The sequence below is a fragment of the Triplophysa rosa genome, linkage group LG15 (assembly GCF_024868665.1).
Source record: "Triplophysa rosa linkage group LG15, Trosa_1v2, whole genome shotgun sequence".
In the NCBI taxonomy this organism is placed as follows: Eukaryota; Metazoa; Chordata; class Actinopteri; order Cypriniformes; family Nemacheilidae; genus Triplophysa; species Triplophysa rosa.
In genome coordinates, this window is record NC_079904.1 from 3218374 (window position 1) to 3235607 (window position 17234).

The 17234-nt window shown below is 36.2% G+C and overlaps 1 protein-coding gene across 3 annotated transcripts; it reads right to left on the reverse strand.

The window, feature by feature from the left end:
- Positions 1-1077: 1077 nt before the first annotated feature.
- On the reverse strand, positions 1078-14272 carry gpcpd1 (glycerophosphocholine phosphodiesterase 1). Of its 3 annotated transcripts, none has more exons than XM_057352410.1 (20): positions 13980-14272; positions 13284-13355; positions 12059-12149; positions 11878-11962; positions 9744-9819; positions 8952-8993; positions 8739-8862; positions 8395-8623; positions 8093-8255; positions 7654-7783; positions 6417-6471; positions 6236-6328; positions 5936-6013; positions 5815-5854; positions 5660-5718; positions 5514-5579; positions 5296-5432; positions 5046-5181; positions 4564-4724; positions 1078-2112 (listed from the first exon to the last, which is right to left on the reverse strand). In XM_057352410.1, the coding sequence occupies exons 2-20, from the start codon at positions 13330-13332 to the stop codon at positions 1917-1919; spliced, it is 2010 nt and encodes a 669-aa protein (XP_057208393.1). In that variant the 5' UTR covers positions 13333-13355; positions 13980-14272; the 3' UTR covers positions 1078-1916. The 3 variants fall into 3 exon arrangements, with proteins under 3 accessions (XP_057208393.1, XP_057208394.1, XP_057208392.1); XM_057352411.1 differs by having other exon boundaries at positions 13465-14272; XM_057352409.1 differs by having other exon boundaries at positions 13284-14271.
- Positions 14273-17234: the final 2962 nt, after the last annotated feature.

The following is a 17234-nucleotide window of genomic DNA, read 5'->3' on the forward strand; positions in this document are numbered from 1 at the left end:
CACGCAAGGCATCATGGGATTTGGAGTTAAAGACTGTAGTGGAACGTGCGCTTGTTTAAAAAAAGCCGTAACAAATACACTACAACTCCCTTGCACACGCATAAAAGCTTGTTACGAAATACTGTAATCGTTACCGTTACATCGCAATGCATTAAACTTATGATTGTATCTTCGCTTTACTACTTATTTAATTATTTACTTAATTTATTGTAGGATATAATGAAACATATGTTTCTATAGCATATAGAAAGCATAAGGTTGTTTAAGAAAAACAAATGCCCAATTAATAGAGAAAGTGAATACTTTTGAACACTAGATGGCACTGTACAATGCCATACTAAATAGTTTGATATACGTTCACATCTTGTTCAAAAATACTATATCAGCTTTTTAAAATTAATTTAATTGTGTGTATACTATGCATATACTATGCAAAACACAAGGGCTATGCCAAAATATATCCCAAAATGTATTAAAAGTTACTTTTAATATCAAGAACATTATGTCAAATAATTTATTGTGAAAATCCAAGCTCCTTTATTACTAGTTCCTTATCTTCCAAAATAGTGAAATTGGGTTAATTGTAAGATCACATTTGCTGGAAACAATTCATTTCAGGAAACTGTGGCTCTGTACTCTCATCTGTGGCATTCTGTGGAAAACAATTCCAAGTGTTTCTTCATAGGCCGTCTAAAAACCTGGTGACCTACCTACATAGACAGCATTCTTAGGAATATGTCTCAAGAAAATGCAGAAAGCACAGTAGGCTATGTAAAAGGGTGTAGTTTAAAAGCTTAATTTCCTTTGCTGCTTATGTAATAAGTGGAAGAACAAAGAGGAGCTGCTTGTGTGCAGCCAGAGCAGTGTTAAATATTGAAGAATGTCACAGCTGTAGAATGACATTACACATCAAAGACCGCTTCACCTGTGCTAAAAGCTTATTCCAACATTCAAGTTTTAAATGCCAGGAATCAAATGCCCTTCATTAAACCAGTTTATCTGTGAGCAGATTATGCAAGGAATCCATCTAAAGCAAAACCATTAAGTATTTAATAAATATATGGACTACCAATCGGATAGGATTTTAAAAAGTTTTAATTGGTATGGAATCAGTTTATTCTGGCTCTCAGAGCGTTGTTTTGTTCTAAATTGGCAGTGATGCATGCCTATATAATGAGTGTGGATTCGTTCAGTTGCTTTAGTCCAGTGTGGCGCATGACAGCAAATATGCATGATCCGACTGTCAAAACAGCAGTATTATTGTGAGCACATTCAACCACACTGATGGTTAGCTCATGCACGTAGAGATTACAGAAGGACAATCATTCATACATCAATATACAAGTAAATACAGTATGAGAATTGCACTGCTGAAGTGCTGATCTGTTGAAACAATTAGTGTTTCATTCATAATCTGTAGACAGAAGTGGTTTTGATCAACTAATATTTCTTTAAAGCAGGAGTGTGTCTACTGTCTACAGGTGACAATGCCAAGAATAAAACAGCCCTCAGCACAGTACATACATTTTAATACCCCTGCATTTGTTGTTCATGAAATAATACATTGTATACGTCGATACTAATTCCTCAGATAAAATAAAGAGAAATGAATAAGAGAAGAAATGGACGTTCTTGAGACGTCTACATATTCGAAATGAAATTTCATTTGCACATTACGTATACTATTTTTGCATGCAAATATACAGCAATCTGGCTAAATGCAGCAAAAAAATGTTGCGACTGTTGCGAAAGCTAGTGTTGTGATGTCTCATGATCATACTCTACACACCTGTCCTCTGCCATCCAAATAAGATTCAAGTAAAGTTTAGCTAAATGACAGAGTGCATTGGTTCTGTTGCATTGTGGGAATGTAAGACATTAGTTTGATACATAGAAGTGGATGAGACGAGTGATCCTCATGAGGAGCTGAGGCCGGAGTCTGACTCTCCGCTGGTCTCCCGGCCTTTCCCCACACAAGGTGTGGAAGAGCAGGGAATGCTGTAGGTGGAGCAGGCACATGTTTGTCGCGTCTCCTCTGAGATGACCTCCTTTATAGAAATCTCTTCCTCTACTTTAAAGATGTTTGGTTGTTCGGTCTTATCCTCACAGATTCTGTGGATACAGAGAAAGAACACAATGTTTTTATAGGTAAGAATAGGTAACAAACAACTGTCATCTAACCAGGGTACAGCTAAAAGAAAAAAGTGCACATACTGTACATTGGTTGTGACCAGGGGCAAATTAATAAATTAAGAACACAAGTAGTTGAATCATCATAACTTTCATTGCATTATCATCAACAAATCATGCATTTTATTTTTGGTATAAATTGTCAGATTTACACCACAAATGATGTTATGATTAGGCAGTCTGGATGTCTGACCTATCGCTGCTGCTCACGCGAAACCAATTCATTCTGTTCAGGTTCTTGCGTTGTCCATTATATTTGCCTTAACTATTACAAAAGTCAAACCCGGTTCTACACTAATGTTATAAAATCTAAGCTAAATCAAATAAAAATGGTGGTTAACCTTCTAGCACCGCAGTAAAGTTTACAGCGTGATCATACATATAAAGAAAAATACATTCCAAATAAATAGACTAGTTTCTTTCATGCCTTTATCAATAGGGTCAATCATGCTGGCTTTGCAGAAATTACTTTATTCTTCAATGACTAAATCATTGAGGCCCATTAAGTGGATTCGTGCACTTTTAAGACCGCTAATACTGACAAAATCCACAGGGGAAGTGAAAATGCACATCTGCATGGGAATCTGAGTTCTGTAAAATATATCAACCGGACAAAGCGGAAGCATCTAATGCTGGGAATGATGTAACAGGCAGCTGAACTGTAAACCCAAGCGTTTAAGTTCTTGAAGTTGTACTGCCTCACATCATTGCTGTTAAACACAATAGCGTTCTCTCGCTGCTAGCTGGTGAGTGAGATCAGTCGGGCAGCAGCCAAATGCCAATTAAAAACCAAAGACGACAGGAAGACAACATTACTGGCATCAGAGGAAGTCGAAGCATTGGATTTTGGCACCAAGCATTCATGTATTCTAAAAAAAGAAGCAAATGACCAGTAAATGATTTGAGAGATGTGAGAAAAGTGTTCGGAAAGACAGAATAAGAGAGGCCTGTAATTGGGTTGCTTAGTAGAAGTCACAGCACAAATTATTTCAGATTAGGAAATCACTTACAGGTCACGTCGGCATTTGCATCAAAGTCCACGTATTTGAAGTCCACGTGTACACGGTTTGAATAATCATGTATAATATAAAATGCAAAAGTGGCCATCATGATGCTGGGGTGGATATGTGGTGAAATCCTTGTAAAACAAAGCCACTCATAACTACTTCTTCATGAACCTCCTCACAAGCCACTGCACAGGCTGGACGGCTGAAATGACTCATGGGTAATTTACATTTAAGGTTAAGATACCTGTGGCCAGACACACAAAACACCGGCAGCTCTGACACACCTAATAAAAATCCAATCTGCTTACATGGCATGACTTTAAAGATTAGAAAAGAACAACTCCACCCATTATATCACTCCATGGTTCTCCAGATAATTATGTTCACACGAAACAATGAAATATGACATTACTCTCGAACCAAAGGTGCATTCATCTCCTAAATCTGAAATATTAGAAAATATGGATGTGACAATTTACATTTTTATGGTAATTTCTACATGGATTATTAAAAAAAACATGCATTAGTAAAGTTCATAGCTAGATAGTATGCACATTTATTTAGATACAGTTATAGTCAAGAGTAATATCAGTTGATCAACATCAACACAAAATGTACTTTTAGATCACAATCAACATGATCACAGTATTTTTATTAGTCATATTTATCTTTATTTTACATAACTTGTGAACATAAAGAGCACACATGGTATCTGTTGTGTTATTTAAACACAGAACATGATTTATCAGTTTAACCTTTAGCCGGGTTAAAATGCAGTGCTGCTGATAGGCCTGTACCAACAGCCCATAAAGTACGGTGTCAATTACACAGAAATCTACATGCACAGGGTGACGTAAGCACTGCCGATGTTTAAAGAGTCAACACGCAACTACGAGACAGCACCTGTAATAATGGCTTTAAAAGACGACCACTCCTTAATATCATGCCAGTGTCATTAGATTTAATGTATCTGCCTTAATAATGACTGCTGACCGAGCAGATTTACTCAACCTATCAAATGGTCGTTCATCCATTAGTCTTGCATAACCAGACGTTTGACCATGGACATAAAAATCTGGTCAACACACCATGGCTTCTTTAAAAACCTTATAACTGAAAACAAAGCTATTCATGTAAGTATAGTTATTGTCTCCAACTAGACTATTTTTGCAACAACCTTTAGCAAATTTAGCTGTTTTCCAGAGGACTGTATCTATCCAGCTATATTGTAAACACGAATGTTTCCAGGCAGGCTGATAAAGTCACGCACACACAGACTCCTGGAAATTGAGCGAAAGATTGAAGAACAGCAGTTTCTCAAAGCCTCTGCCATGTTTGCACTATGCTGCGTGATGTTGAGACCAACCTGTCATAGATAAGCCCGTTGATGCCCTGGTCCCTCAACTCCCTTCTGTTTTCGTGGTCGTTGTTATCGTCACCCCAGCAGAAGACCACCAGCCCTTTGGACTGAGCCTCTCTGATAAACTCCATGTGCTGTAGGAGTTCATCTGTGTGAGCGCTGATTCCCTGTGAGATGCAAGAACCTTTTTTTTTAGCATAAATTCAGCTGAGTTTAATCCCATCAACACGAAACTGCACTAAGTTTTACATAAAAAAAAAAAAAACTACATTTGACAAACGTCAGAGACAGCCTGCTGGCAAACAAACTCATGGAAGCAACAAACCATGATTAGTACGTCTCTTAGTTTCACCTAAATGTGTAAATACTCCGTTTCATTACGCTGCCATACTGAGCGTCTTTCTGTGAGCAGTTTCACCGCTATGTTTTTGTGTAGTATCAGCTGCCACAGATGTGTTGCTGCACCATCTGGTCATGTGTGACCTCACCAGAATGTTCTCGCTCTGAGCGAAGCTCATGGCGATCTTCGTGTTCCGACAGCGGATGTCCATTAACTCGGGGTAGATGTCGGTCACACCCTGGCTCAGAAACAGGATGGGATATTTGTTCTGCTTTTGCCTGACCCTGCAGAGAAGGTTTTTTTTCGAATTTAAGGGTCTTTGTAATGTATGAAGCACAAACAATGCGAGTGAAAATTGTAACAAAGCAAGAACCGTTTTATCATGTTAGACATCTTACATTGTGCAAATATCAGGATCGAAACAGGAAAAGATTATCCTCCTGTCTCCGGCGTTCTGCAGCACGCATGTGAGAATGATGTCTAGGAACTGATTCATGTTGAAGTAGGTGGAGAGATTCGCATCCCAGGTGCCGTCCTGTTTGGGGGACACATCAACAGTGTGTTTCCCTCCCTAGTGAGATCAAAACAACGCACACGTTGCATGAGGCAAACAAACCTTGAACTGAGCGATCCACTTTAGCTCAATGTTTAATCCCACATGTCCTGGAACGGCCTGGAATATCTGCGATCAAACAACCGAGATGTTAGCATAAACTATTTATTTGCTCCCTAAAATCTAGTTTTACGTGGTGGTGGTGATACCTGTGAAAGTGAAGGGAAAGGCTGGTGTTCATCTATACAATCCTCTTCATCCTGCAGGTCTAGACAAAGCAATACCACACAAACGATCATTGTTTTTTAACATGCATTTATTACTCTGTAGAGCTCAAAGATGTAAAAAACGAGGCAATTTTTACCTTTGTGGTCTTGAACTACCAAAGCAGTTCTATGGGCAAGCTGTGAAAGACAAACACAGTTATACAGATGAATATTGATTTCAACATGGATGTAATTGTATTTAACATGTAGTTTACTTACTTTAAGAAGCTGAAGTTGGTCAAAGGTCAGATCCTTTACGGGAACTTCAAACAATTCCATTGAATTCTTGTCATTTTTCTATAAAAGGACACGTGAACAGCACAGATGGAGATTGTAATGCGTTTTGTTTTGTTATTTTAATCAGTGTTGTTCACCACAATTTATGTTATGTAGAACATTCACAGCAGTTAGTCTCCGATCTGAGACGAAACACTTGTGCTTGAGGACAAAATCTGAGTCGGTCATAGGGAATAAAATGACATAATAACTTCAACCCACAAGTAAATGTGATGCGGTTACCTTCTTTGTTGAAATACAGCAGGTGAGATCGTGGTAAACGATTGGAACTAAATCCTTGGAGAGATGAACGTCAAACTCGACGTAAGCGGCTCCCTGTGATTTAATGGCAGGGATGTATTATAGTTTTTAATCTTGTTAAAAGTCATCATGTATTTGGTTGAGTGGCTTTATATACACTCACATGGCTGGCGGCACTTAAAAACGAGGCAATTGTGTTTTCCCTGATCTTGTGATGTCTGAAACAAAAGAAAACATTTAGGACCAAACCCATTTGTTTTTGTTACACACATGTAGTCTTCCCTTTAGTAAACCACACAGGTGACTGTATAAACAGTGTTTTAACCAGTCTGTTCAAACAATAGAAAGTAAATACAAGCCTTAAGACACTAAAAGGCAAAACAGATGAAAATAAATATAGGCCTTTATATTTAGACATATTTCATCATATTATGTATAAGACTCTTGCAAAATGTACTTTTGTAGGAGCCTTTGTTGAGGTAAATTCCATGTGTTCATTTTGATATAATATATAAATATTGCGTTCAATTAATATTTTATATTTTATTTTTCATTATGATAATGATGATCAGGGTTATTACAGTTTACTTCAACTATTAAAGAATTTCTGTTAGATAGAATAAAAAATATAGGCCTGAAAATTGTATGAAAAACTTACATTTTAATGTTGGTCTTAGTAATAAAGTTTTAATAAAATAAAGTTTGATCTAAACACTAAGGGGCGGTTTCCCGAACAGGGGTTATTTTAAACCAGGACTAGGCCATAGTTTAATTAGGAAATTTACATGATTTTAACAAACATGCCTTACTAAAAACATTACTTGTGTGCATTTTGAGACAACACGATGTATTTTAAGATATGTCCGTGCAAGTTGTTTTCCATTTGGACAGCTCTTACATTTATTTTAACTTATAAAATGAATGACAAAATGATAAAAACCAAAGTAAAACTGAAACTTAGAAAAACTTACATTTAAATGTTGGTCTTAGTCATAAAGTTTTAATAAAATAAAGTTTGATCTAAACACTAAAAGAATTAACTGATAAAATGAATGATAAAATGATAAAAACCAAAGTAAAACTGAAACTTAGATAAAAAATAATAAAACCAATATGAAAAATAAATAATATAATAAACACACATAATAAAATTGCTAATAATTAAACTAAAATCAAAATAAGAGCTAAAAATCTATAAATATACAATATAACATTTTTAATTGAAATTGTTATATTTTATTTATTGTATATATATATATATACTTTAAATAAAAATATAAAAATGAAAGCTCACTTAAAATGTTTTAAAAAATCTATGACAAAACTAAAAATCTAAAATCTGATGACAATTCTGGGGGGGAATCCTCATCTGCTAAGACTGCTATATTTTTGCTACTCACTTATGTGCATGTGTGCTGCCTGCCCCTCTATGTCCAACATCTAACGCGCTTCTTTTCTTCCAGTATTTGCTGAAACAATGTCTCATGTCACACTGCAGGCCCTGGATTGGACGTATCACCAGGTAATCCACTGAAATCCCATCAAGAATGAAAGCATTTAGGTTAATAAACACGTCAATGAAGAAACGACATCTTAAATCACATTGTATGTAGCTACCAGGCAACAATGCCTGTGAGGTGGCCAACATTAAGTATTTACTGTCGTGATTAATTTCCACCTTTATTTCCACAGCCAGTCTGTGACATGTTGACAGAAGCAAATGCAGCAGAAAGGACAGATACCATCATGGGCGTCAGGAATGCAAATGAGTTTATGAGGTCCAACTAATGAAAGGTTTAAAGTCTAAACAGCAGCACATAATGGTTTTATAGATGTTACCTCTGAATTTCCCAATGGTCTGTCTGGAGTTTCGGCTCATGATGGGCAGGGTGACCAAACTGAAATCTTTGCCATTCTCCACGAACGAGGAAGACAAGAGACACGCGGTGCCCACGAGGCCTGGGAGGACATCACCTTGAACCACGGTCTCACTCAGGTCCTCCTTAACCACGAAGACATGACACGAGTATAACCAGCAGTTTTCATTATGAAAATGAATTGTCACATAGAGTAGTAAAAAGTCAAATGAACACGCTTTCGTTTTTTCTCCTGATGAACAAACTATTCCTTTTTTCACTCACCTCAAAGAATTCAAAGATGAGTTCCAGGTTGTCGGGGTCCATGGTGTGAATGCTGTACTCTGTCCACTGTGAGGGTTCCAGGGCGTAGCCGCATTCCGGCTGGGAATGACGAGATTTGTATCCGTCGTTGTTAATCATACTGATCTCTAACGTGGTGGTCATCTTATGACATGTTGATGACGGGCTCTCCTCCTCTTCCTCTTCAATGCCTTCAACCATCAGTTTCAATCTAAACATTACAAATAATTATCAATAACAGGACATCTCACCCAAACATAATGTTTTTTTTTTACTCTAAAACACGACAGAAAACTGGTTTTTAAAATCCGTGTGAAAAGCATTACCTGAAGCGAGAGTTCTTGAACTTCTTTTTAGTTATAGATACTGGAGCTTTCACTGAGAAATGCAGCCTGAGACGAATTTCAGTCTGGCACGTCAACCATCCGGAGTCCAAACATTCAGCATCATCTGCAGTTCACAGACACACATGATTAGAAACCATTAAAACAGGTGCAAGACGATATCCGTCAATTAAACAAATCGGATCTAGAACTCACTTTGCAATCCAAAATGCCCGTCGTCAATCTGAAATTCTGGCTCTGCAAGACAAGGCCATGATTTAATATGAAGATCAACTGCTACTACAACACATATACAGAGCAAGTGACTAGTTTGGATGCTCTGTGGTACTTCAAGTGTCTTTATGTAAAACTTTGCTCTGTACTCAATGAAACTCCAACCATTTGTAGCACCATTCATGGCATGTTACAATTTGTAGTAGACAAGACAATTACAATTGGTTGCCAAAAATAAAACGCTCAATATTATATATGCATAATTCAACAGGCATTAGCGGAAATACTGTGAAGGGATTAGTTCTAAATAAATCTGACAATAAATATTCAGACAAATTCACAAACATTTAAAGAACTTAAAACAATGTTTACCATGCTTTAAAAAAGTAGCAAAAAGCCTGGGGAACTGTTGCTTCAAAAAAGAAAAATGTGAAGCTGTTTAAAACTTAAATAGTATAATAAAGAAGCTTAAAAAATATGCAAAATCCTAAGTAATGCTACTGTAAGGACACAACTAAAATATTGGATACGTAACAACAACCAGGTTTTCTCAACACAACAAAAACAAAGCTAAACAACCGGAGGATTAAAAAAGCAAATACTGTGTAAATATGTTTGTCTGCGGGTGCTAATAGCACACTGGATGTTGTGGTTATTTTGATTTGTATGTTTTAACATATTCTTGGAGTGGGAACGCTGATCTGAATGTAGTTAGCAGAAGGCCGGGCCTCTACGACGTGTGTTAAACGTGTGCACTATTCTCGAGTAATATACCTGAGGGACTCAGTGAGCGTGGCTGTTGATGGGTCTCCCATCTATTGACTATGACTTGACATGGCCCATCTGCGTTCTGTAAGTCCAAATGTTAAGGTTATGGACAGATTTTGAAAAATACAACCCCCACTTTGGTCACTTAAACCAAAGTTTCACTTCTAAAAGAGAAAACGAGTCGGTACAGTCACCACTTTTTCTGCCAGCCAGTCAGTTGGTTGAGGTCTGAAAAGTGGATCGAATAGTAAAAAGAAAAACATTGGCATCACATTTTTGACGGTGTTTAACTGAAGTTAAGTTAAGTTTCTGTAACAACCTAGCCAGTTGGGTTAAAATTGAGCTGCGTGAACGGTTATTTTAAATTTCAACGGTCGACCGGCGCCACTGCTGACAGACGAGAGGTAAGTTATAATTAACAATACTTATTAAATGTAAGTGTGTGTGTATATATATACACATGTTTGTATGCCATGTTTTTTCATATCAACACAAATGTACAACTCTGTCGAATGTTTTTATAATCTGCAACACTTGCTTTTATAACCAACCAACCAACAGCCTAAAACGTAGATAAAAATAACTGTTTGGGACACTGTTTGGGATGCTTAGTTTTTCTAGGTCCGAAACTTTTAGGTAAGTCATAAACTTTTGTAGAAATCATATTTCATTTATATTTGGGGGCGCACTCTGGGTTTAAGACCCAGCGGAAGTGTCAGGAGTCCCGACAGCTGCAGCGCCACTCAGTAGGGCTGTTAGATTCTGAATTTTTTGGAGTGGATTCCGATTTCAATTCCTGGTTTGGGAATCGAAAGAATCAATTCCAAGAATCAATTCCTAGCTGCTGTTTTCAATTCCTGTTCAATTCCCTGTACAGATTTTTATTTATTAAAATATGTACACATTTTTAATGCATTACAATTTTCTAAGCGGTCACTTCTTACATTTATTAATTTTTTATTGTTTCTATAACAAAAACCTTAAGCAAATATGTCGGTCCTCTCCTGCAATTCCAATGTATCGTTAATAATATAATTAATAATCTAAATTAATAGCTGTTTTCAAAATAAAGCACAGGTCAAATTACTATGGACTATTTTTTAAAGTTACTCAGCAGTGTATACAAAAATACTTGGGGAATAAAGATAGACAGATCGATAATCAGTAAATTGTATTAAAATATGCAAGATATTTTTAGGTTCTTATAAATTGATACTCAATTGCTAGTAACTTTATGATAAAAGGAAGAACATTAATAAAACAACTGCAACCAAAACTTATTGTATTGGCAATAAAGAATTACAAAGGTATTTCTATATTGTGCATTATTTGTTTACACTGCAATAAAATCATAATAAATATGATGGCCAAAAATAATAAACAACAAATATAACAATAATACTAAAATAATAAATAACATGTTGGCAAAAATAACCCAACAAATTGGTTATTTCATAACCCAACAATGGGTCGGTGCTATAATAACCCAGCATTGGGTTTTTTGTTGGGTCAATTCCAACTGTTTTTATTGAGTAGTTATAGATTTAACTTTAACTTGATATTTTAACTTTTGACTGAGATTAAATGATGTAAAGCCTTACCTAAAAAAATTAAGCATTGTGTATACTGATATATACACACAACAGCAACTGCAAACAGTTAAAGAAGAAGTGAAAATGTTTCTAAAATTAAAAACAAAATGGCCACGCGTTACTGTAAATATGCGTGCTGGTTGGCTTGCAGAAAACCTGCAGGCAACATTCCAGAAACCACATTTTCCAGAAATGAGTTGAGAGTTGAGTTTAGCTAAAAGAGATTAACAGCTGTGAACAGATTGACCTGGAAACCCCGCAAACTCACATCCTTAAAAACAAACTTAAAATAAAAAATAAACATGTAAAAGACATGTGTCAAGTGTCATGTGTCAAGTTCTGTCAACAGTTTCAGTACATGTTGCACAGATTAGCATGTGTCTTTAGAAGAGCTCGTAATTATAAAAACATCAGAAACAACTATAAATAAAAAAGCGGAGATCACTCAGTAAATGCACAGGGTTATCAATTCACATTTAAAGTTTAATGTACATGAACCCTTAAAAGCTATTTCATGTCTTAATTGATTACTAGGAAAACCATCTCACCTTAGATTCAAAAAAGAAGCCTTTGAAATAGCGATATTTGGTTTCAGTTCCTCTAGGTACCAGAACAGTAGTTCTCCAAAGGGTGCTGACAAGACAGAACAAGCAAACCAACAGAATATAATCTAATGTGTCTAGGTCAAGTCAGTTGAAAAACAAATATAAAATGGCATGCGACACATACCCATCTTCCTCTGTTGGTTGCAAGGTCACGGCTTCTTGATGACACCAGCTGCCCAGGGTTTCACAACTGCCAACCACTGCGATCACCTCACCTGATGCAAAAATAACACATACAGCCTTTAGTAACACCTTTTTGGATATGGAGGTTGGATATGAGGTCCAAACACTTATTGAAAAGCCATGTTGCCGGAGCAGTGGAGCGTTTATACAATCAAATGTAGAGAACTCTAAATCCACCACAAATCACTTTAGACTAAAATCCTCTAAATCAGTGGTTCTTTTTCGTTACCCCCTTTGTGTAGAGTGCTTTGCGCCCCCCAAATAAAGTCTAAAAGTCTTAAACTTAGAATTTTAACTAAACCAACAACTTATTCATTTATACAATGCTGGACCATCAATTCTTTTGGTTGGCGGTCTTATTTTTCTGATGATTGATTGCATAAAATCTATGATCGATTTCATAAATATTCTAACTAAATACTTATATTTAACCGTTCATTTCTATTTTATTATTCTACCAAAAACAAAAAAATCTCTGGCTCCGAATCAACTTTGCTGCTGATGTAACAAAGGCCACGGTGGAGGGGTCAAATTATATTGACTAACAACATGAGCTTTTCAGCAGCCAATTAAATCCCGACCTTAAAGTTTTTCCCAACATAATTTCCCACTAAATAGGGTTTCATGCTCAATTACGTCACACTACAGAAGTGAAATGTGCTGTGAGTGTTATGTAGACTAACTGATGAAGTAGAAAAATAAAGACAGCATACAATAGTAAACGTGAAGGAAGAATGTATTTAAAAGTTGTATTATTTCTTCTTATTATTATTATTCAAATATGAATGTATTTACTTTACAACAAACATTGTATTATCTATACGTTTCCATTTCATTATTCTAGCAAATTAGTAACACTTCATAATACTATATAACAATTGATAGAGTTGAGCTTGCAGCACTAAGGTCAAGGGTCAGCTCCTAGGGAAATTCTAATTAAATGCACACCTTTACTGCAATGTAAATAGCTTAAAAACAATGTAAAGTAACAGCAATAGTTTATTATATAATAATTTAGGATAAGTTGGATACTTTTCATCAAGGAAATGAATGTGACAATGTGCCCCACTTTTCCTACAATCACCCACATTTTATTCCTTCAGATAAATGAATATATACATTTTCCTTTTTATTGAATTATTCCAAATGAAAAGAAGTGCACTTACCCAAAGCTGTGGTCCCTCTCACAGTCAGAGTGACGTTAGTACTCTCCATGGCTGACACGGAGGAGTATGAACCTACAACACAGTTGAAGATCAACTCAACTCATCCCAATGCAAAACTCAATCTGATCCACGTGAACAAAGCAGAAAAATGTAAATCTGTATCATCTCGGTGTTTTACTACCTGACGTGTGATACTCAACCGTTCTTCTTTATTAAGAACACACAAAAAAACTTTAATCAAATCTTGTCAGAAACGGAAGCTAAACGACCGACCCGGTTAAAAGCGAATAATATGTCAGATTGTTTAGATTACGAGCGATTTGAAGAGAATCTGCCGGTTTCAACACACACGATGAAACAACTCAGGGGAGGAAGCAAAATCAACACGGTCTAAACCGGCTGTAGCCGGTTACTGTCAGTGACGTTCAACAACACCAACAACACCCAACAACACTACAGACCCGGTGAAACAGATACGTCTCCAAACCCTCGTGACCTGCCTAGCTAGACAGGATCGTTCAGTTTACTGCAACTGTTACTTAATAATGAGTGTTGTATCGTGAGGCAGTTTACAAGATTTAAGACGCAGCCGCCCTCCGCGGGAGAAGAAGAAACGTTGTAATGTAACGCCAGTATAATGTATACACTTGCTATTGAACACGTCTGATACAATAAATACACAAGCAGAAACATTACCTGAGTTAAAAAAGATAAGAGTCTATCTTTTTATTGTTTAAACGTTAAACGCGAGCTGACGTGCCCATGTTTACATGCCTGCAGACGTTCGACGCCGCTGACACCTTAACCGTAGACGAAACCATTTTGTCACGAGAAATGTTTAGAAATGTTTATCGAGTTTTGAGCTTTATAAGTAGAATTGCTTTCAAGTGATTCCGTTTTATCCAATGGTGGAAATAAAAAAGAAGTTTTATAAATTGAGATACGACAAAGCGAATGGTTGTAGAGGGATAATAAAACCAGGAAGAGTGAAGTGGAACATTCGGCTCCGCCTCTATGCGCTTTCTGAACGGATGTGATTGGTCAGTGAAATGATTGGCGTGTAGTGGGTGGCACCACGTCGCATAGAGACAGAAGCCGCGTGGTCAGTCAGGAAGTGTTTGACAACATGCAAAAAATACTAAAAAAGGTTTTGGAAAAAAGTTCTTCAACAAGTAACAAAAATGTATTTTTTTATTTAAGAAATACATTTTTATAAGGCATATAAATCAGACCTTGACTCTTTTGGCAAGAAAAATAAATTTTAGTTGTTGTTTTATAAAAAAAAAAATGCTGTTTAAAATGATTTCGTTTGTGTGTTTTGCTCTGATCTGCAACTTCAAATACATTTCAAATATGTTTATTTTTGCTTTTATGGCGTTTAAATCTTTAGAAATACATTTTTATAAGGCATATAAATCAGACTCTGGAGTCCCTACGTGCCTTATTAAAACTATTTTCTAGAGATATGATATTTTAAGATTTTCATTTTGAATCATGAATTTTTGCTTCGAGCATTAAACTTGAACAGAGATGTTAAGTAAACATTACGTTTTCTTTACATAAAAGCAAAAAATAAACACATTTGAAATGTTTCTGAAATTACACAACAGAGCAAAATACACAAACTAAATAATTTTAATACACAATTTATTTAAAAACTGATTAAATGAATTAAACTGTCGAAATAGTCAAGACAAGAGACCTTGATTTTTCCAGTAAACCAACTTTCAGAACTGGTTGCATAATGGGGTGCTTTAGTGCACACAGCACACAACAATGTCATCTCGCATTACAGAGATCAGCCAGTGTTACAGAAGTAGGTTAGTTTAAGGGAAAATATAATGATAAAAAATAAACAAATAAAAATAAAAAACAAATAATGAGGGGACAACAACTAATTTTAAGTTGTGTTTTATAGGTTTGGCACTATGTTGCCCTTCAATTCTTTATGACGGATGTTTGCTGCCCCAGTAGGTCTTCCTGTTGCCCATGTAAACTATTGAAAAGTAAAAAACAATGGATCTTTTGAACTGAAGGCTATTGCTCCCAGACCGGTGAATGCTGGCTATTTGACAGTGCTTAGCACAACTGAATGGATGAGACTGCAGAATTATAAATATATAATGAGTCAGTCTGTCGCTCTTTCTCTCTCTGTACCCTCCTGCTGGTTTACCCTCGTGTTGATGTGTCTGAAACAGTTATTAGGGAGTAATTAGTACAGTGTCCGCCCCTCCCACACACACCCAACTCTCACAAAAGGAAAAAAGCTTTTCAGTGATTTCTTTCTTGGATTTTCAAAAAAGAGGGAGAAAATGAGAATACTTACTAATGTGTTTGTGTGAACGTGGCTTTGTGTAATAAAGATAACCTGAGTGTGCAATGTTCTGTCCTTCAGAAAGCTAATAAAATACTCTGGGAGTTTTTTATTAGAAACTTTTGTATAGCAACAGGGTTTAAAATTACATGTATGTTACTTATCATATATGTTTAGCAAGTGTCTGAGATTTAGATTTTGACTATTAGTTAATTTGGTTCATGCATTCGTGTAAACAGGGAAACATCTCCATCTAGTGGCGTCATGTGTACATGACCGTAATCCCATTTAATCGTATTGCTTAATCATATATTAGAGTCATTTTAAAAATCTTATTTTTTCTTCAAAACACATATAATATCCTCATTTTGGTGGATTTTCAGTTGTGCAAATACAGAGCATGCTGACACAGTTAACAGGCTCTTAGACATTGTGACATGTTATGTGTGTGAGCCCATTTTTAAACAAATCAACAGTAACAGATCTCACAATCAAAGCTGTTCTTTCAGTGAATTGCTGTGCGTTCAATTGGAAGCTGCTTAGATTCATTTGGTTGTGATGTTAGATGCAGAGATTCCTATGAGGGCAATTATAGTCCATGCTTTTAGTTATCAAAGAACCCCATGGAGGGAATGTAAATAAACTAGCTAATTATTATTTATGGGGTAAGACAGCATTATGCGTGAATGGTCTAGAAATTGCCTGCATAATTAGTGGTGCTTGCTAATCCTCCTTGCTTAGGCAATCAAACTCACAGTTGTTTTCCTTGCAGACACTATTGTTAAAAACAACTTACATTAAAGGAGGGACCTACATGTAGGAACCAGAATATAACGAAGACATGGAGATGGGATTTTGTGATTTGGGGAAGAAGAATTTTTTCTTTAAAAAAATGTATTCACACGGTAAAGAAAATGACTCAAGCACATAATTTCAGAGAAATTAAACACAATTTTGTAATGTTCTTATGCTAGAAGAAGGTGTTTGCCAATGGTGTAAGAAAATAATCCTTCAAAAGGAAAACAAGATTGTTTTAGCCCATTGATAAATGGCTTTTTATTCTTTCAAGTAAAAACATTACAAAATGTTGTTACATTTCCCTGAATGCAAGATAAAATCTTGTATCAGTTTGCAAAGCAGTGTTCCCGGAAACCACCATCATCCTGGTGCCACGTTGGCTTCTGAAATGTCAAAAATCTACTTAGACGGAGTACTCCACCACATAGAGGGATTTAATGTAGATGAGACTGTCATTATAAAGGGTCTGACATCACTCATGAAATCATGTCCAGGGCCGCATACGGTTTGATTCATTTGCACATCAGACACCGGGGCTTGATGACAAGCCTTTATGTGTGACCTTTACGTTATTTTGAGCCGAGAGGAGGCTTTAGACTATGCATGCGAACAAAAAATGATGCTCACACGCACAGGACAACAGAAATAAATACACAGTCGCTTTGGTGACCAACACAAAAACTAAACTGGCATCAAAATGAAGAGAATGAGATCTCATTAAATTCAGTTCACCTTCATTTACATGAACAAGTGATGTGATTCATCCTCCCTGATTGTTTCCATTGGTATTTTCAGGGATAATAGGGCTGAATGCTCAAAGATTTTGAATTATTCATTCT

Excerpts from the sequence above, each read along its gene's own strand:
- gpcpd1 (XM_057352410.1), bottom strand. The coding sequence starts at position 13,332 with ATGGAGAGTACTAACGTCACTCTGACTGTGAGAGGGACCACAGCTTTG. Across the intron at positions 8,256-8,394 it reads TCATCTTTGAATTCTTTGAG|GAGGACCTGAGTGAGACCGT; the intron begins GTGAGTGAAAAA and ends TTCGTGGTTAAG. Across the intron at positions 5,719-5,814 it reads GGTAGTTCAAGACCACAAAG|ACCTGCAGGATGAAGAGGAT; the intron begins GTAAAAATTGCC and ends TGCTTTGTCTAG.